At 53.0% G+C, this 19,382-nt stretch overlaps 5 protein-coding genes and 1 non-coding gene across 6 annotated transcripts; 5 read left to right on the top strand and 1 right to left on the bottom strand.

Moving 5' to 3' along the window:
- Positions 1 to 4,558: 4,558 nt before the first annotated feature.
- On the top strand, positions 4,559 to 6,954 carry LRP88_04973 (glycosyl hydrolase family 76-domain-containing protein; the record flags this gene model as incomplete). The annotated part of the gene is made up of 4 exons (XM_083241538.1): positions 4,559 to 4,676; positions 4,744 to 4,848; positions 4,898 to 5,226; positions 5,371 to 6,954. 4 exons carry the CDS (start codon positions 4,559 to 4,561, stop codon positions 6,952 to 6,954), a joined length of 2,136 nt encoding a protein of 711 aa, XP_083102686.1.
- A 441-nt stretch (positions 6,955 to 7,395) lies between these two features.
- On the bottom strand, positions 7,396 to 8,322 carry LRP88_04974 (uncharacterized protein; the record flags this gene model as incomplete). The annotated part of the gene is made up of 1 exon (XM_083241539.1): positions 7,396 to 8,322. One exon carries the CDS (start codon positions 8,320 to 8,322, stop codon positions 7,396 to 7,398), a length of 927 nt encoding a protein of 308 aa, XP_083102687.1.
- A 668-nt stretch (positions 8,323 to 8,990) lies between these two features.
- Positions 8,991 to 9,988, top strand: LRP88_04975 (uncharacterized protein; the record flags this gene model as incomplete). Its single annotated transcript, XM_083241540.1, has 3 exons — positions 8,991 to 9,348; positions 9,397 to 9,819; positions 9,972 to 9,988. 3 exons carry the CDS (start codon positions 8,991 to 8,993, stop codon positions 9,986 to 9,988), a joined length of 798 nt encoding a protein of 265 aa, XP_083102688.1.
- Positions 9,989 to 10,359: 371 nt separating this feature from the next.
- On the top strand, positions 10,360 to 10,452 carry LRP88_04976. The gene has a single exon. It is a non-coding gene; the product is annotated as a tRNA-Phe (tRNA).
- A 523-nt stretch (positions 10,453 to 10,975) lies between these two features.
- LRP88_04977 (alkaline-phosphatase-like protein) lies at positions 10,976 to 13,366 on the top strand (the record flags this gene model as incomplete). Its single annotated transcript, XM_083241541.1, has 2 exons — positions 10,976 to 12,815; positions 12,870 to 13,366. 2 exons carry the CDS (start codon positions 10,976 to 10,978, stop codon positions 13,364 to 13,366), a joined length of 2,337 nt encoding a protein of 778 aa, XP_083102689.1.
- A 1,376-nt stretch (positions 13,367 to 14,742) lies between these two features.
- Positions 14,743 to 18,900, top strand: LRP88_04978 (SNF2 family N-terminal domain-containing protein; the record flags this gene model as incomplete). The annotated part of the gene is made up of 5 exons (XM_083241542.1): positions 14,743 to 14,947; positions 15,052 to 15,105; positions 15,520 to 15,760; positions 15,820 to 16,840; positions 16,888 to 18,900. 5 exons carry the CDS (start codon positions 14,743 to 14,745, stop codon positions 18,898 to 18,900), a joined length of 3,534 nt encoding a protein of 1,177 aa, XP_083102690.1.
- Between the last annotated feature and the right edge of the window lie 482 nt (positions 18,901 to 19,382).

Below are 19,382 nucleotides of genomic sequence, written 5' to 3' on the forward strand. Positions count from 1 at the left end.
CCCCAGCACCAGGGCATTACTAGTGACGCGACCCTGGTGATAGTCTTGAGCCAGGTTGAGAGGCTCCGTAGTTAAAAAAAAAAAAAAAATGGCATGTCCTATTGCTTCTCGTGTATTCATTCTCTATATCAACTCTTTCGGTCTCTAGAGAGTGGGTTGTCATTCTGATTGGATGGCTGGGTTACGATCTCGCACAACGATTCTCAACATCCGGCAACCCTTCACTCTCCAAGATATATCTGAGACCATTACCTCTCGAGGCTTTCATATGAAATACAATTTCGCTTGGTTTGGTCCCCAAACCATGGATGAATGAACTAAAACATGCGATCATCGTGCACCACGAGAGTCACGCATTTTCGAGCTACCATATGCCGTGATACAAGCGCTTGGTCGTGTTGCTAACACTCGACTAGGCATCACAGAGAGCCCTGCCTGGTATTTCTATATCTTATGTTGGGTGTTCAGTCCCAGGGAGATTCTGTAGCAGTTGCACACTTGCAGTGTCTAGTGTCTAACGTTACAGCAACTGGATCTATCTGTGAGGGGGGCACAACATAAGTTGTAACAGTTTGAGAAGGAAAATTGGAGCAATTCATTCAATGAATTCGCGCTGCGCTCATAAAATATATGAATCTTGTAATAGCACACCCACCAAAGGTGAGTGAGCATTGAGAGAGCAAAAGAGATTGCTTGCTCACGCTCAATTGAGATGCATTGCTCGAGTGTTTGTCAGCAATAGAAGCAACCAATCAAATATCTCAGCCCCACCCGAACGCAAATGATCATTCGGCCGAGGATCCGAAGCGCCCAGGGCCGGCCGCTTCTGTCCCAAAAAGGTAATGCAGCACCTTTCACGGGCTCTCAGTTGTCACTCCACATCATGCACGCACCTGCATGTTAGTGACACGTTCGGCCACGTCGAAGCCGGTCGATAAATATGTGTCCATGGTCCCTATTGCTAGGAATGCGATGCGGCGCGACTTGAAACCGCAAGCAGAAGGAAAGAGATGGACAAGAAATCAAAGACAAAACAAACCCGAGCGTTCCACATCAAAAGATGGGAGCACAACAGAGACAAGACAAGACAAGACAGGTGGAACACTACGTCACAGCCTCGTTCAGCTTGTGGCCCCCGGCTCAATGCAAATCTCGGTTTTCGCATGGATGCCGGTCGGACATCCCATCAAGGTCAGTCCATGTCAGACGAGGCCAGGCCAGGCGAGTCGAGGGCAGCAAGAGAGTCTTTGTCCTGCTCCCTCCCAGCCACTCATGCACGCAGCCGATGCTTGATCTGTAGCCGAACAATAGCTTTTTGGTGTTGGCTTACGCACCTGTTACCTAAACCACCTTTATGCTTGTATTCTCCAAGTACCCATGGATACTTCGTATAAGCTTAGCAAAGCCACCGGTTAAATGCTAGTCTCCTGTCTCCTAGCGGTTGCCCTACGCAGCAGGCTCCGTGCCTTACGAGTCTCCGATGAGAGATTCATTTCAAGCTTATCCCGTCTGGGCGGCACTTTTCCCAACGTAGGCCCCGTATCGTCAAGGTGGAGCCGGGGACGCCATCCCAAGGTGCTCCCTCGTATTGGGAAATCTCGTGGCCTGGGCCAGGGGGCCATTGAGTGGGAATGATCGCTGAGCATCTCAGCCGATGGGTCTCGAATGGGCAGCCCTACCTATTATCTCCTCTGCTGTGCTAAGACTACAGCGGGGTCACGACCAGGGTGTCAGCCCAATTAAAATGCGCAAAATGAAAGGTACTTATTAGCCCACCTAATTTATATGATGATAAAAGTCCCAGCAATCTGCGTTGTTACAAAGTGCGACATTGCATTGCTCGCAGCCACTTCGTGACTGCGGCACCCTGGCCCGCGGCCTCACATTGCCGTTGATGCTCACTAACGGCGGCCTCTTGCTTCGTGACCTGATTTCTCCTAGCTGTTGATGCTGACAAGCGAGGCAGGCTGACGGGCTTCCTCGTGAGACGCGTTTATGTAGGGAAATAGGCGTAATTTCGTCTCCAGATCGGTATCTTCGCCTTGACTGACTTCGTGAGTGAAACCTAGCAATTAAACCATCAATTACGAGCTCTCGCCACTTCCGTTGCACCTTGATCTTATCCCAAGCAGGCTGCCCATAAAGCTGCAGACTGTAGCTGTTGCCGATCATGATCTCGAGCAAGAAGGACCACGCGAGAGCCTGCCAAGCGCCGCGCCGATACGGGTGTTTATAACCCTGTGATGCCCTCAACTGGTCGCTCCGATCTACACCGTTCATCCAGTCATTATAGTCGGCGGCAATAGAGGGGATTTCGAACTCCTTGATCTTCTCATTGCCGAAGAACCGCTGGATCGGCCGGGCACGGGTGTGTATGGTGTTGGGCCTCTTCCTCTTCCGTAAAATGCGCTCTTGACCGGTGTATAAGGTCGTCATAAAGAGCACGAGGGCGTTGTCTTTCTAAGCGATTTGATTGACCTAGAAGACGACTAATTAGTAGGGGAAACGCAGCTAAAACGCGTCTCCAAAGCGTACAAGGTTATCCTCTGTGGGGACTGCAACCACCTCGTTGAATCTGAGAAGCCGGGCACCGTTCGTATCGTCTTTCTTGAGCTGCCGTATGGGGCGATAAATGCCACTATTCACACGTGCCGTACCTGTGCCGGCGTGGCCTGAGATGCGGAGGACTCGTAGGAGGTTTGGTGAGTTAAAAAGGCTGTCAAAAAAGACGTGATAGTGATGATCTTGGGGAAGGAGGTTGACGAGAGCCGGCACAACGCTCTGTGTGGGGTTGAGGGTTATCTTCTTCTGCTTCTTCGTCATCTCGCTCTTTCCCTTCTTCTTTCGTAGCTTTTGATAACGTTCTTGGCTGTGGCCATAGGCCGTGATGCTTCTGTTGAAGTGTGTAATTCGTGATAGGCCGACGGGACCGTGTTTCTTCCCTGGACTGTGCCAAAGCCACCGTAAGAGGATTCCCTGCTGACCAACACCCCAGGCTTTGAGCCCTAGCTTATCGGCTTATTCTTCATCTTGGTTTTCTGCTTAGACCGGCCTGTGTATCGGATCATTCCCTCGTCAACAGAAATATGACTCCCTAGCTCAATGAAAGATAAAGTGACGCTCTGGAGAATATTAGACCACTCGGCCACAGCTTGGAAGACTCTAGGAATATCATCACAGTGATCGAGAAGTGGGAAAATGCGAAGATGCCGGAAGAGGAGCCACCAGCGGTCAAAAGTCATATATTTGATAATAGAGTGATTTGGCCGTTGGTGGCTAGAGTCAGCGATCTTCCAAATATCCTCAACCTTGCTTTCTTTGAAGCTTCCTATGTAGAGGAGTATCGCTAACCAGATGTAAAGCTCAGGAACCGTTGTTGGCCTCCACTTGCGAAGGCGGGCCTGCGGACGAAGTGGTCGCTCATGGAAGAGGCCGGCGATCCAGATATTGGTATATTGAACCCATCTCTCAACGAGGGAATAAGGGATAAAGTGCAAGAAGAAGTCTAGAGGCTCGTTAGGCAGCTCTTTGACCCGTAAGGCGCGATAAGTGATGTGTTGTGGTTGAAAGTTGTAACCTCTCTGTGTGGTTGCGGGGAGATTGGGTCTGCACGTGACATCGTCGGGCTGCAGCCGGCTGCAATTACGGTCTTCAATAAAGCTATTGTCATCATAGGCATTGGTAATTGGTGCTTCCTTAGGTACCGACGGCATAGTTGATGTTTCAATTTGATAGGAAATTGACGATATCCCTTAGTAAAATCTATGGTGTTGCGTCGAGGGGCAACTTGCAGGTAGCGGAAGGTACCTTGTCAATGACGCGGCCAAGTGGGGCTCGTGACCTGCTGTAGTCTTAGCACAGCAGAGGAGATACGCGTTCGTCGGGGTGAGACTGGCGCTAGAAATGGCCGCTGACAGGTACCGCCAGCATGCGTGCAGAGGCTGTACACGATCCTCCTTAGCCCCTGGCCTGGCCCCGGGAAACGTCCTTTTTAGCTTTTTTGCTTTGCTGGTCCTCCTGTCAGAATGGGCTGGAATGTCCATCAGTGAGCTTCAACAACACGAGCCAGTCGTTCCGCTGCCCACTCACACAACTTTTGCCGTCCTTTTGTTGTCCTGTGCATACACGCACCACTCTGGGGTCCATCATCCTGTCTTGCCCTGTCTCTGTTTTTTATCTCTCACCTCTCTTCTTTTCACCTTCTGGATTCACAACCTTGGGTTCAGTTATATCCGATCCGTCCACTCGCTTGTAAAGTACCTACCTACCTAAACTACAGTACCTACAGTAGCTCCTTCCTTTCCCCTGGTTTCCCGCCCGCCGTTCTTTAGCCATCCCGGCCCCTCCGCTCAAGTTCAGGCGCCGCCCCCCTCCCTCCGCCCTTTGCCGTCATCCATCCCATCCATCCAATCCTTTCTTGGTCACCTTTCTTGGTCGTCCATCTCACTTTCTTCTTCGACGCACGCCTCGCCTTCTCGTCGCTTCATCCCTCCTCATGAAGCTCGATGCGCATTGTCGTCGTCGTTGAGCTCATTGTCGCTCACTTCTCTCTTTCGCCATGCGTGTGACATGGGGATCGGAGCCTAGGCTCGGGGCCGGCGCGCTCATGGCGACTCTGCTGATGATGCTCAATGGCCTCCTCGCCGCCGCCTACGAATTGGATCCCAACTCGACTTGTACGTTGCGCCCTGCCCCGACTTGATGTTGAAGACTTCCCAGGCAGGCTGACATTTGACTCTCCAGCTTCCATCACGTCCATCGCAAAGGACATTGCCGCCGACTTGGTCGGCATGTATCACGGCCATGAGCCTGGCGGTACCCCAGGCCTGCTCCCCGAGCCTTACTACTGTACGTCGTTTCTTCAACGCTTGTGCCCTGGTGCTAATCGCTCTCACAGGGTGGTATACCGGTGCCATGATGGGATCCCTCATCGATTACTGGGCCTACACAGGCGACGATGAATACGTTGCCCTCACCAAGCAGGCACTGCTCTTCCAGGTCGGCGACCACAACGATTACATGCCCCTCAACCAGACCAGAACCGAAGGAAACGATGATCAGGGATTCTGGGGTCTCTCCGTCATGTCGGCCGCCGAATACAATTTTCCTCATCCTGAACCCGATGAGCCGCAATGGCTAGCCCTCGCCCAGGCCGTCTTCAACACCCAAGCCGCTCGTTGGGATACGGAGCACTGTGGCGGTGGTTTGCGATGGCAGATCTTCCAGGTGCGTATGGTTTTTGGCCAATTCTTAAACTTTCGTCGTCTTGCCTGTCAGGTTCCGTGGCGCTGTCTGAGCGCTTCTAGATCCTAGCCGCCATCGCTCTCATGGTGTGAATGAAAGCTAATCAGCCGCCATTCTTGGACTTAGTGGAACAACGGTTACGACTACAAAAATTCCATTTCTCAAGCATGTTTCTTCGCCTTGGGCGCCCGTCTCGCCCTCTTCACCGGCAACAGCAGTTATGCAGACTGGGCCGAGACCACCTATGACTGGATGGAGAAGGTCAAATTCATCGACCCCAAGTCATTCTACGTGTATGACGGCGCTCATACTGGAAACTCGTGCTCGAAGATCGTGCCCTACCAGTTTTCGTACAACGCTGGCGGTTTCATCCTCGGTGCTGCCGCCATGTACAACTTTACCGAGAGCCAAGTCTGGAAGGATCGCCTTGACAACCTCCTCGAAGGTGTCAAGATCTTCTTTGCGGGCCCCGAAAAGAACATCATGTCAGAGGTCGCCTGTGAGCCCGTCAAACTTTGTAACCTCGATCAACAGTCTTTCAAGGCATATCTGAGCCGATGGCTAGCTGTCACTACTCAGTGGGCCCCGTACACTGCCGACATGATCATGCCTCTCCTGCGAACCTCAGCTGTCGCCGCGACGAAGGTTTGTACCGGAGGAAGCAACAAACGAATGTGTGGTCTTTACTGGACCAAGGACAAGTTTGAAGGTAGTACGAGTGTCGGTCAGCAAATGGCCGCTTTGGAAGTCACTCTTTCGTGCATGATCCAGAGTCGACCCGCCCCCTTGACACAGGATACCGGAGGCACAAGTAAGGGTGACCCAGGTGGTGGCTCTGCGGATATTGGACGTACAACCCCTGAAGTCGACTGGGACCCCATCACTGGAGGAGACAAGGCAGGAGCTTCAATTCTCACAATTCTCCTCACTGTTGGCCTCGTGGCCTTTACGGTATGGATGTTCCTCGACGAGACATCAAATAAGGGCGTTGTTCCTCAGTTCCAGGGTTTCTCATCGTCGGTTGTTGCTGCGGTTACCACTCTGGCTGCTGGTGGAGGTCTCGCCGCGGCTCTAGGTTTCAGGCGCGAGAAGGACGAGGTCCGTGAAAAGCCCAGCATGATATTCCAAACGACAGGCGACCATAGCTCTCAGACAAGCGGTGACAAGCATATGGCCGTCGAGCGTCAACCAATCCCTGTCGGGGTTGTGCGCAGCGGAACCCCCGGTCAGCATCGTCGAGTGTCCAGCATGCCTTTGGGATGGCCACATAACCCAACAATGAGAGGAAGCGCCGCATATGACCCTGACGGTACCCATCCGGGATCAGGCCGACAGTCGCGGGTAGATTCCGAGCGAGGAGAGTCAAGCAGTACCCCTAGCAGCTCTAACGAGGCCAACGGAAGCTACATCCCTCACGAGATCCCGGTAGGAACCGCTCTTCCTCTGTTTGACGACCCCAACCAAGCGTTCGATGGGAATGGAAAGGCTCCGGCTAGCGTGCAACCTGCCGAGCCCTCCAGTACTGGGGTCGAAAATAACGATAAAGCCGTGGCAGTTGGTGGCGAGAATACGACAGTGCCCGGCCCCGAACATGGAGACACATCAACCAGAGCGGAAGCGACTTCGTCTGCAGGAGAGCAGACTCGCCCTGCCGAGACTCCTCGGAAAGACAAGGCGGGCTCACCGGAGACGATTGGAGTAGCACATTAATTATTGGAACACGTCAGACAACCAGTCAACTGTTTGACAATCTTCAGGACTACGAGTTCATAACGGACTTATTACTACTACATCTACATTCATGGACGGCGTTCAATGGTCAGGGCGCAAATTGGCAGGCAGCCTGTGAAACAGGCTTTGAACAATATATACATACGGCTGTCTACATGCATTGGCAGGCCGTTAGTCGCATCAACAATAAGGGGTTAAATCATGGCATGGGTATGACTGTCTCAGCCATTACTGTCCTTTTCTGCAAGAGAATCAAATATATGGAGATTGAAGTTTGATGGTCACATTGATATCACGTCAACGAGTGTGATGGAGCGGATCGTAGATGCACCCTAAGCTCTGTGTTCTCATAATCTATCGCTCCCTATGTAGCCATTGCCAGCTTTACCCTACTCCCCAAGCATGGCGGTTGTTTCGTACTCAGCCAGACTTGTGATAGGTCTCCCGAACAGCCTCCTTCTCCCGCTCCAGAAACTCGTCAAACGAGCTGAGAGGAATCCCCCACTTCTTCACCTCCTCCAGGCTGGTAAGCTTTCCCATGTCCCGCATAACAAGCTGCCCGTTGATGAACGGGTTGGTGTCCCTCTGGGCGTCGATTTCCTCGTCAGTCAGGTAGTTGGTCTTGAGCTCCCGGCCCACGGCCTTGGACAGCTTCTCCATAACCTCATCCGGCGTGAGCCATTCATCGGCGTACAGGATCTCCTTTTCGTGAAAGCGTTCCGGGTTCAGGAGCGCCTCGCCGCCGAACCTGCCGATCGTGACCGTGTCGACCTTGGGCAGAACGGTTGTGGGTGTGAGTGCCGTTGTCCAGACTCCCTCCTTGACGAGGCTCGGGTACATCATAACAAAGGGCTCGAAGTAGTTTGCCATGAAGTTGCCGGGGCGCAACACGGTCCAATACTCAAAGCCGGCCGTGCGGGTTTCGGTCTCGATGACTTGCTTGTTTCTCATGACCGTGTCGGCGAGGCTACCAGGCTTCAGGGCCGTAAGCTTGTCAGGCTCATTTGCGCTGAATCCGCTAGAAAACACAGCGTGCTTCACACCAGCCGCCTTACCAGCGCTGTAGATGTTCTTGGCCCACGTCCGCTCCTTGGTCAGGTCCGTGAAGTCGGGCATGAGGACGAGGAAGATGGCGGTGCAGCAAGCCATGGCCGCCTCGATAGCTTCTTTGTTGTCGTAGTCACCGGGAGTGAGCTTGACTCTGATGGACTCCAGGTCGTGGGCTTTCTTGGAGGTTGCGTCCCGAACGAGGGCGTGGACTTCGACGTCCTTTGATCGAAGGTAGCGAGCTACAGCGCCACCTTGGCAGCCAGTGGCACCGCAAACGAAGACTGTAAGGTCAGACATGGTGAATAATGTTGGTTGATTTGCGTGGGAGTATAAGGTTAGGTGTTTCTGCCTTCAAGCAACAAAAGAGGTCTTGTGTAAGTTTAGGTAAATTGCTGTTGATGCGTTCTAGGTATTCTATGTTCTTAGTCGAAAGATGACAGCATTTATGTTAAAACCCCTTGAGATGACACCGAAGCCTCACTAATTTCATCTAAAGGTCATTTCTAATGGACCTCCGCCGGCCAAGGTCCGCTATTCCCGGCCCCGGCGGTTGTAGGTCCCGAGTCACCTTCACCGGGCGGAGTTCCGCCCAGGCCCACTTTTCCGGCGCACCTCCACTCTAGGCCCCATCTCTCACTCGCAAGTCTCACCTTGATCCTTCAACATCAAACACGACGCGTGCATCTCAGCCGCAGAGGCTCTAGCATTTCCTTTCTTCACATTCTCCGCATGTCAAAGTCTCCACTGCGGACTTTTCCCCCATGTCTCTCACCGCTCGGGAACGCCGCAACCCTCCTCCGCGGCGAAAGTCGTGCGCCGCCTGCACAAAGGCCAAGCGGCGCTGTGACTTTGCAGTACCGGCCTGTCTCCGATGCTCTCAGAGATGCATCCCCTGTCAATACCCTTCGCGAACTCCGCGGGGGCAGGCCACGACGACGAATTCGTCAAGTTCGCCAGAGACCATCATGCCCGGCCTGCTGACGAATGAGTCGGCATCCTCTACGCCCCCGGCTGTCAGTCAACTTGATGGACCTATCGTGGATGACTTCAATGCTGTCATTGCGGATATTGATACCAACTTTAATGAACTGGCGTCTTTTGATGTTCCTCTTGACGACGCCACTTTGGACCTCATCCAGCCGTCTTTAGAGCTGTCGCCCCCGTCTACCAAGGAGTTTGGTGCAATCCCAGAAGCCATCACAGGTCGCCTCAAATGGTCAATAGCAGAGATCCAAAAGGCTCCTTCGACTATGGTCCTTGAGAACCAGACACCTTGGTGCCACGCTCTCCTGTACAAGAACGAAATGCCACGATCAATGCAGGGTAAGGTTCACCTCTCCTCCGTCGGGTTCTCACTAATGCTTTCTGCAGATGCGCATGCAGCTTGTGCACTGTATCTCGCAAAGAACCGAGTAAACTCCCCCTTCATCTTCCGTAGCATCGAGACCCGCGTCAATGATCTCCTATCAGCACCTCCACCCGTGACGCCGTTCGAGTGCCTTGCGCACACCCACGCTCTTCTCCTGTACCAAATCATCCGACTCTTTGACGGTGACATTGGCGCTAGAGCATCTGCAGAACGCATGATCCCCGCTATAGAGTCCTCGGCGATGGCTCTGTTTTCTCATGTGCAATTTGACCTGGACCGGACGTCCACCTGCTCCCTCCCCCTCTTCCCGATAGCCCCAACCAAGACATTCTGGATGGACTGGATCCTCCAAGAGTCTCTCCGACGCACACTTCTCTTCACATTCTATTTTATGCAAATCTACCGCATCATGGCCGGCTATAAAGGTCTGCAGTGCGATGGGAGGATGGGGCTATGTCACTCCTGGACCCTGTCGGCGCATCTATGGCATGCGCGTTCTCCACTAGCTTTTGCAGAGGCCTGGATGAACAAGAAGCATTTGGTAGTGACAGATGCGCTGTTTGGCAAAGTACTCCAGGAGGCGATGGCCCATGATATAGACGTGCTTGGTCGTATTTTCATATCGTCCCTTCTGGGGGTGGATGAAGCGGAGGGATGGTTTGCGAGCAGAGGTGGGAAACTCTAGTCCTGAGATGAGTTTGGTGAGATGTATAAAAGAGAGGGATTGACCGATAAGGCTAGAGTCACCGGTGTGTACGAGTTTGATTGAGATACCTATGCCCTGGACAAGGTCAAAACTATGATCCAGTAGAATAAAAGCTTACAAGGCTATGATTATTATCAACCTCGGACATTATTATTCTCAAGGTGACTCCCCTCGACGAGCATCCCCTCTGAGAATCATTCGAGAGTCTGGGGCCCCTTTCAACATATCCAGAATTGGCAATACCACATTACAAGCAATAGCGGGTTTAGCTCAGTTGGGAGAGCGTCAGACTGAAGTCAAACTTCAATCATCCGATATCTGAAGGTCGTGTGTTCGATCCACACAAACCGCAAACATCTCTTTTTTGCGCTTGTTCACGATTTAGTTCAGCTGGGAAGAACCAGCTGGCCATCCATCTATTTTTAGAATTGTACATTTAACTTTAACTTTTGCCTAACAAGAAGGAACCTGGTCACGGAGTGCCAGCTTTTCTCGATCGCTTGCAGCCCAAAGAAAGATGCTCGTAAACGGCCCTGCATCGGCCCAGATTCCCAATCCGCTCACTCCCTGGACCCTGGAGTAATTAACCAAGTGTCATACAAGAACCACCTCTTGATCCATAAAGATTAAATAAACTAACGGGATCCAGTAGTTCGTCTTGAAATCCGCCAATGACCTCGACGAGGTCGTCCGATTCATGGGTCGAATGTGGGCGGCCGGAAGTCGGCGGATAGTAACCCCGGTCTCATTCGCGATCCTGCGCCCAAGTTTATCAGGGTCCATGTCTTACATCCCCTTTAAAGTGTCGGCGATAGCCTCCATGACAGATGTGCCACTTCTCGTGCCTCGCCAACCCCTCCTGAGGTCTCGTCATCATGTCACTGCAAGGACTTGACACAAGCCCCTCTCGCGGGGACCGCGACAATGCTTCGTTCCTCTCTCCTATCGCATACGACGACGATGCTTCATCAATCCACACCCGCAGCGACCAGGACACGGACAGCGACGACGATGAGCTTATTTCCCGCGCCAGAAATAGCCGGGAGCTTCGCGCCCACGATCGCATCGTATTGATGGAGGAGGAAGATATCGATCGGCTTGTTACCGATACCAGAAAAAAGCAGGAAAGAGAGCGTCGTGGCTCCGGACTCGCCGTACCCAACCTTAAAAAGATGTTTGGACGTCGAGGAAGCAATTCAGGCACTTTCCAGCTCAACAGCTCGACCGAAGACCTTGTGTCCGAAAAGAGAAGCGCTCGACGTCAGAGGAGACAGAAGAAGCGTGAGAAGCTAGTGGAGGATGCGCAACATGGAGAAGATGGACAGTTGATGTACGAGATGGAAGAGGGAGGGATGAAGGAAGGCAGCTCCACCGGCGAGAGCAGTGAAAGGGACGATAGTGATGAGATTGATCGACACCATCTTAATCTCATCGCCGAGGCCAAGGCCCAGAGACGTCGCAGCTGGCGCCGCTGGGTCTTTATCCATTCCCTCATCGCGATTGGCTTTGCTATTCTCATCTTGATGGCCTGGAAGCTGTCCAAGAATCGCAAGGTCAAACCCCTGAAGCAGGCGCTGATGAGCAATGGTACCGCCCTCTTCGCGCCCACGACCCTCATTATCAGCTTGGATGGTTTCCGCGCCGACTTCCTCCAGCGCGGCCTGACACCAACGTTGAACTCGTTCATCGCAGAGGGCGTGTCACCAAAGTGGATGCATCCTTCTTTCCCCTCCGTCACGTTCCCGAACCACTACACACTTGCGACTGGTCTGTATCCCGAGTCCCACGGCATTGTTAGCAACACATTCTGGGACCCCGATCTTCAGGCCCAGTTCTTCTATACCGATCCTGACCGTAGTCTGGACCCGAAGTGGTGGGGAGGAGAGCCATTCTGGGTGACGGCCGAGAAGCAAGGAGTCCGAAGTGCCATCCACATGTGGCCCGGAAGCGAGGCGCATGTTCTGCACAAGGACCCAAGCATTCTGGACAAGTTCAACCAAAAGGAGACGCTTGACAACAAAGTCTCGAGGATCATGCAATTCCTTGATATGCCCGGCCTGGAAGACAAGACGGCAGATGTCAAGGATATGCGACCTCAACTGATTGCCTCCTATGTGCCTCACGTTGACTCCAACGGGCACAAGTTTGGCCCTAACAGCACTGAGATCCGCGATACTATCGAGAAGGTGGATACCATGCTGAGCAACGTCTTCAAGGGCCTTGAGGAGAGAAACCTGACAAAGATTGTCAACGTCATTGTGGTGTCGGATCATGGCATGGCAACGACGGATATCTCCCGGCTGATCCAGCTCGAGGACCTCATCGATACCGACAAGATCGAGCACATCGACGGGTGGCCGTTGTACGGTCTACGCCCCAAGAACCTTGATGACCTTCAAGGGCTCTACGATCAGCTCAAGGAAAAGTCCAAGTCGAACCCAAATTACGAAGTCTATCTTCGAGACGTTGACATGCCCGAGCGATACCACTTCTCCAAGCATCACCGCATCGCTCCCCTGTGGGTGGTACCAAAAACAGGTTGGGCTATTGTCACCAAAAAGGAGTTTGATGTGAAAGAGGGACAGAAGAAGAAGCTCGTGTACCACCCCCGTGGTCTTCACGGTTACGATCATGAGCATCCGCTGATGCGGGCCATTTTCATCGCCCGCGGCCCTGCATTCCCGCACCCAGCAAACAGTCAAGTTGACGTGTTCCGTAAGTCAAGACCTGAGAAAACTGGCAGTTTCGGAACTAACAGGGCACAAACAGAAAATATCGAGGTGTACAACATGCTGTGCGACTCCGTCGGCATTGAGCCGGCTCCCAATAACGGCACCCTGCGACTACCGCTGAAGCCCGTTGGTCTGCACAAGCCTGAAGAGATGCCTGAGGAGCCAGCAGACCCCGTGTCCACGCATGAGGCAGAGTCGTCTGGGTCCAAGGAGCCGGCTCGCCCAACCATTCCAGAAAAGCCGTCGCAACCTACGCGACCGACAGTCCCTGAGAAGCCGAAGCAACCTGAACGGCCAACGGTGCCGGTGGCGCCGTCAAAGCCGGCAGAGGCCAGCGTGTCTCAGGCGTCCAGCAAGTCGGCAAAGCCTTCAAAGCCGGCAGCCCCATCGTCCAAAGAAGGTGATGAAGATGAGGACAGTGATAGCGACAGCGACGACGAAGACGAGGATGAAGAAGAGGAGGGATGGTGGGATTGGATTACTCACAAGGTGGGCAAGGTCTGGCACAAGCTGACCGGAGAAGACTCGGATTAGTGCTGTTTTTGTGGATATGGATGGACTGTACTGTAATTACTGGCGTTTGGGCGGATAGCGACTGATATTTTCAAGCGGCGTTTGAAGCCTAATGTAGAGCTGGGCGGATGGGCCAATATACCCAGCATGGATACACGATTTCAACTCATCCATCCCGCCTCTTCTCCATTTTTCCTCCCTCAGAGACGTGTCCTTGCAGGTAGCAGCGGCGCCCGTCGTCTGACGGCACTGCACATTGGGAGCCTGCCTTGCGAGGTTGACTTGCAGTGTCTCTGGTTGGTGGGGTTGGCCACCTATGGCTGAGCTGAGTCTTGGGCACACGCACAGGCATAGGCGAGGAGGTTGAAAAGGCATGATTCATAGGTTGCCTTGATATGCAGGCGAGCCGTCAGTCCTCTGAAAAGGGATAAAATACGGAGACGGCATGGGGAGCCTCAGCATCTTAACATTCGACTGGCCAGGTATCAGACACTTGGAGGGAGAGGCGAAGCATGATCGTGAATGACAACACTCAGACGCCGTTGACGAGAATACGGCTACGAAAGAGTCAGCCAAGAAATGTAAAAAAGGCTTTTTGTAAACGTGAAGGTACCAAAATCACGGCATTGGAGCAATTAATTCCCTACAAGGTGTGTTTTTTCGACCTCGACCCAGACGCCCTTTAATTGCCTCCCGTCGGGTGCTGCCCGTCCCCCGCCATCAGCTCTCCAGCTCCGCTGGGCAACCAAAGCTACAGGTCCAGGGCGGATTCAGTGGATCCCCTCCCCCGCTAGCGGCACCCTCGCACCGGGTCAACCACTATAACTCCCCACGCTCCAATCCAATTGATCTCTCCTCCGCACCTGCTGCAGCGCGACGCGTGACGCGGCTCTAGCTCCTTCCACACCATTGGGTACAGCACCTACAACGATTACCTACACATTCACAATCCTAATCTGTGTTCAAACCTACCCGGCAGGAGGTGCCCGGTTTTTTTTCAAGCATCCACCATCCAGCAATATTCAGCTCATCAGCTCGCGAAACAACAAGGAGGGAATAAAGAAAAGGAACGCCTGTTCGCCTGGGCTGTGTCTTGTCTCCCTCAATAATCTACCGATCGCAACGGCCTGCCTGCTCTTTGTTCCACATCCGTTGTCATTGGTGCACACCTCATACTCTTGAGTACCGTGCCATACAGGACTGGACTGGACTGTACCTCGCCTCCTCCGTCAACGCCCATGGGCGGCTCCTTGCCTCGTTTGGACCGCCCTCTCTCTGACCGACCGGTGCCTGGCGTGCCTCGTTCTGCATCACATTGGATCCCAGCCTGAACCCATCACATCCATCCCATCCCTGGTGTGCTGTCCTGCTGCAGCAGGCGTCAAGCACAATAAAAAATGGCCGACACCGATGGCGCTTCCATGAGCGTCGACGAGATCAACGAGGAGTTGACCATTCAAAAGGTCATTCTTGACTCGCTCGACGACCAAGATCTTGCAAGCGTTGAGGATATGAGAGAAGATGCCCGCCAGGAGATTGCTCGACTAAAGAAGCTCCTCCACGCTGCCAAGAAGAAGCAGCAGCCGCAAGAGTCTACGCCTCGTAAGTTGGCACAGCCTGGTCACCCCCCGGCCCTTTTCACGATACACAGTTACCGCGGGGATCACTGCTTTGAAGGCTGACTGACTGACTTTTGATGTGTGCAGAGCCTCAGCCTACCACGCCCGTCAGAAACCAAGAGGCATCCCGGTCTGTTTCAGGTACGGGCACCCGTTTGTTCTCTGTTTTCCTGTCTCAGTACCCATGCGGTTGACCGTCATTCAACCATAATTTGCCTCACCCTGCCTCTTAACCTTGACTCTACCCATCTCCGTCGCATCTACTCCTGTAAACCCTCCATCCATTTCTTATCCCACCTGTTTCTTACATCTCTCTCCCTTCCCCGAACACTCCCCAAACGACGTCTCAAAGGACCTGGGCTGAGCTGGTCCATCTGACGTACAAAACCTTCTTTGTCTTGCTTGCCCTACCTTTCAACCCACACAAGCCACATTTTTCACTGCACAGACAGCTATTTCACTCAACTTTGACCCGAGATTCTGTCCTAAAACAGGTGGCATCGCCATCTGATACTCCATCTCTCCCTTGACTCCTCGCTGACCTTGCTCCTCAAGAATATCGAAGGCCTGGGGATCGCCAAGTCATGTACACCCACTCAAGAAACAACCAGAGCTTCAGCGAGCTCGGATCATACTCGTTGCCTAATCGAAAACGAGGTGTTGATTCTGCTCGTCTCTCTACTCATGGAACACAGCCCAAGACACGCAGGGTGTCTCCGATGCCATCTGGAGACCCTTTTTCTACCGCTCCCGCCCAAATGGACTTTAGCCAAATAGACTTCATCGACCTTACTGGGTAAGCTACCTGTCTCACAGGCCAACCCTCAAGGATGTGAACTAATGCAATCTAACCAGGGACGACGATGATATCGGCTCCGAAATCGTTGCTCAGCAAATCAAGGCTGAGAAGCAACGAGAGCAGGAAAGGGCAGACCTGGAGTATGCGCTGATGCTCTCCCAAGGATCACCAGGTCCAGCTTCGACTAACTTATCTCCTCACAACAACGCTTTCACAAGAATCATGAATAGCCAACCACCCGCTGCCAGCTCACAGGGCTTTGACTTTGACTTTAATGATGACTGGAACGCAGCCCCTGGTCCATCCAACCGGACTCCAGTACCAAAAGTCGAGAATCCCGGCCTCTTCATCCCGGGTGCATATGATGCGAGCTGGGATGATCCGTTTGCCTCAGGGCCCTCAACCAGCTCCACTGTTAGAAGCAATGGGGTTCACAGCTCGGCAGGAACCGGCCCTCCGAACACGCCTTATGGGAACGTCCAAGGAGGTCGACCTATTAAGAGTGAGTCGGCACTTATGTCAGACTTCGCTAACAGTGTTGCGATGGCTGAAGCTGCCCGCCTCGGCCAAAGTGTCCCCCAACCCGGGTTTCCTGGCTTTGGACACCCTAACGGCAGTTATTCTAATGGAATTCCACACCGTGCCGCCCCCTGGTCCGGTGTTCCAAGCGTCCCCGGTCCGTCCTCAGGGCATGCCTCGTCTCTTGCTGATATCATCACCAAAACGAACATGTTCGACTATACCAGCGGCATGGACAGTCACGGGAACCCATTGCCAGAGCGACTCTCGGATTTTATCCAAGATGCCTACCACGACCCCAGAATGACTGAGAAGGACCTGGACAATCTCCTCCAGAACATTCGACCTGACATGGACATCCCGGAGATGAATCGCGACGGTACACCGGCTGGATTAAAGAGACCACTGTACCCCCATCAAGAGCTCGCTCTCACCTGGATGAAGAAGATGGAGCAGGGGTCGAACAAAGGCGGCATTCTTGCTGACGACATGGGTCTGGGAAAGACCATCTCGACCCTTGCGCTGCTTCTGTCTCGCCCAGCAACTACCCGCCCCAAGGTTAGTCAGGTTCTCTTTATCCATAGGTATCCCAGCTAACTTGCTAGACAACCTTGATCGTCGGACCTGTGGCCCTCATTCGTCAGTGGGAGGAAGAGATCGCCACCAAGACGAAGCTCTCTCATCGTCTTTCGGTCTTTGTGTACCACAACCGCAAAACTACAACTGACGAGCTGCTCAAGTACGACGTGGTCTTGACTACTTACGGCACAGTTGCGCAGGAGCTCAAGAAACTTGACAAATACATGGAGGACAACCGTGGCCGAAACATTGACATGAATGACAAGACTTTACTCGTCAAGTGCCCTCTGCTGCACCCAGCAAAGGCAAAATTTTACCGCATTGTCCTCGACGAGGCGCAGTGCATCAAGAACAAGGACACGAGAACCGCCAAGGCGTGTACCCAACTGCGAGCAACGTACCGATGGTGTCTCACAGGAACCCCCATGATGAACGGAGTCCTGGAACTCTACTCGCTGCTGAACTTCCTTAGGATCAAGCCGTACAACCAGTGGGAGGAGTTCCGCCAGGCGTTTGGTATTCTCTTTGGTCGGAACGGTGATCCGAAGAGCGTCGCAATGAAGAGACTGCGAGCGCTTCTCCAAGCCATCATGCTTCGACGCAAGAAGAATTCAGAACTCGATGGAAAGCCCATCCTGAAGCTCCCCGACAAGACTGAAGAAATTGTCTATGCGGAATTGTCGCCCGAGGAACGTGACTTCTACGACCAGCTGGAAAAGAATGCCCAGGTGCAGTTCAGCAAGTACCTCCGCGCCGGAAGCATTGGAAAGAATTACTCAAACATCCTGGTCCTCTTGCTTCGAATGCGTCAGGCATGTTGCCACCCACATCTCAATCTGGACGTGGACGACGCGGCCCCAAACTCGACCATCTCAAACGAGGAGAAGGAAGAGTTGGTCAGGTCTCTGGATCGGGCCATTGTGGAGCGAATCAAGGGCATCGAAGGCTTTGAATGCCCCATTTGTTATGATGCTGTCCCGTGTCCGAGCTTCTTCATCCCTTGCGGACACGACAGTTGTAGCGAATGCCTTGTTCGCATTGCCGAGAATGCCTCAACCCTTAATCTGCAGGAAGGGAGTGAGAGTAGCCGGGCTAAGTGCCCTGTGTGCCGTGGCCCATTCGACCCCAGCAAATGCTTCTCCTACGACATCTTTCAGAAGATTCACATGCCCGAGTCAGTTGTGGAGAAGCCTGATGAGGAAGGCCAAGAAGAGGACGATTCATCAGATGATCCGGAAGAATCAGAATCGGATTATTCCTCAGATGACGAGATCGACCACAAGGGAAACCTAAGGGATTTCATCGTTAACGACGAGTTCTCGGACGAGGAAGATACCAAGAAACCAGCAAAGGCCAAGAAGAAGAGCAAAGATAAGGGCAAGGGCAAAGGAAAAGGCAAGAAGAAGGCATCTGATATCAAGCCTTCGATGCTCAAGACTCTTCGCAAGGAGGCTTCCAAGAACCGTGATGCGTACAAAAAGTACATGCGATACTTGCGCAAGACGTGGGAGCCGGCGGCCAAGGTGACGGCATGCATGGATCTGCTGAAGCAGATCAACAAAACAGGAGAGAAGACGATCGTCTTTTCCCAGTGGACTTTGTTGCTCGACCTCCTCCAGGTGGCCATGTCTCACGAGAAGCTGGAAAAGCCAGAGAGATACGACGGGTCCATGTCAGCCACACATCGCAACATCGCAGCCCGCAACTTCCGGGATCGAAAGGACGTCAAGGTGATGCTGGTGTCTCTCCGAGCTGGCAATGCAGGTCTGAACCTGACGGCAGCGTCGCGAGTCATCATCATGGACCCCTTCTGGAACCCGTACATTGAGATGCAGGCTGTTGATCGTGCCTATCGAATCGGCCAGCAGAAGGAGGTCAAGGTGTACCGCATCTTGACGAAGAAGACAGTCGAGGACCGAATTGTGGCCCTGCAAAATCAGAAAAAGGAGATCGTCGAAGCAGCTCTTGACGAGAACGAGGGCAGACAGATTGCGCGTCTGGGCACGAACGAGCTCAAGTTCCTCTTTAATACGCGCTGAGGGACCAGGGCGACGTCGACGACTTGAACGACTCGCTGACAACAGACGAATCATGACCACTTTCAGACAGCGTCATGAGGATACACAGATTTGTTTTACTGCATGGTCACCACATTGTGTGACGAAACCACGGATCGGGGAAACACGGAAAGGGACAATGGATGCTTTAGACGGCAACGGAGTTGTGGTTCTGACCTCGGCCTTGTGAGGGAGCCGCAATACAGAGGCAGTTTTTGGGTTGACTGGGCTGGGTATTATTCAGCACGGGGAGCACATAGGGAAACACCATGGGAACTTATGATTCACGACAAAGGCATCTTCAGGGATGGGCTGGAATGGTATTTGGGGATATTGCTTTTTGAAGATGGATGGCATGGCCGGACAGTCAATGCAGATGGAAGCATCCTGCAAAGATGGTCTAGAGCAGATGAGACACCGACGAATTAGAGCAAGCGGGCATATTTTTGATAATTGAAGCATCA

The sequence above is a fragment of the Fusarium phalaenopsidis genome (assembly GCF_050370095.1).
Source record: "Fusarium phalaenopsidis strain FUZ10S chromosome Unknown contig_32292, whole genome shotgun sequence".
NCBI classification, from domain to species: Eukaryota; Fungi; Ascomycota; class Sordariomycetes; order Hypocreales; family Nectriaceae; genus Fusarium; species Fusarium phalaenopsidis.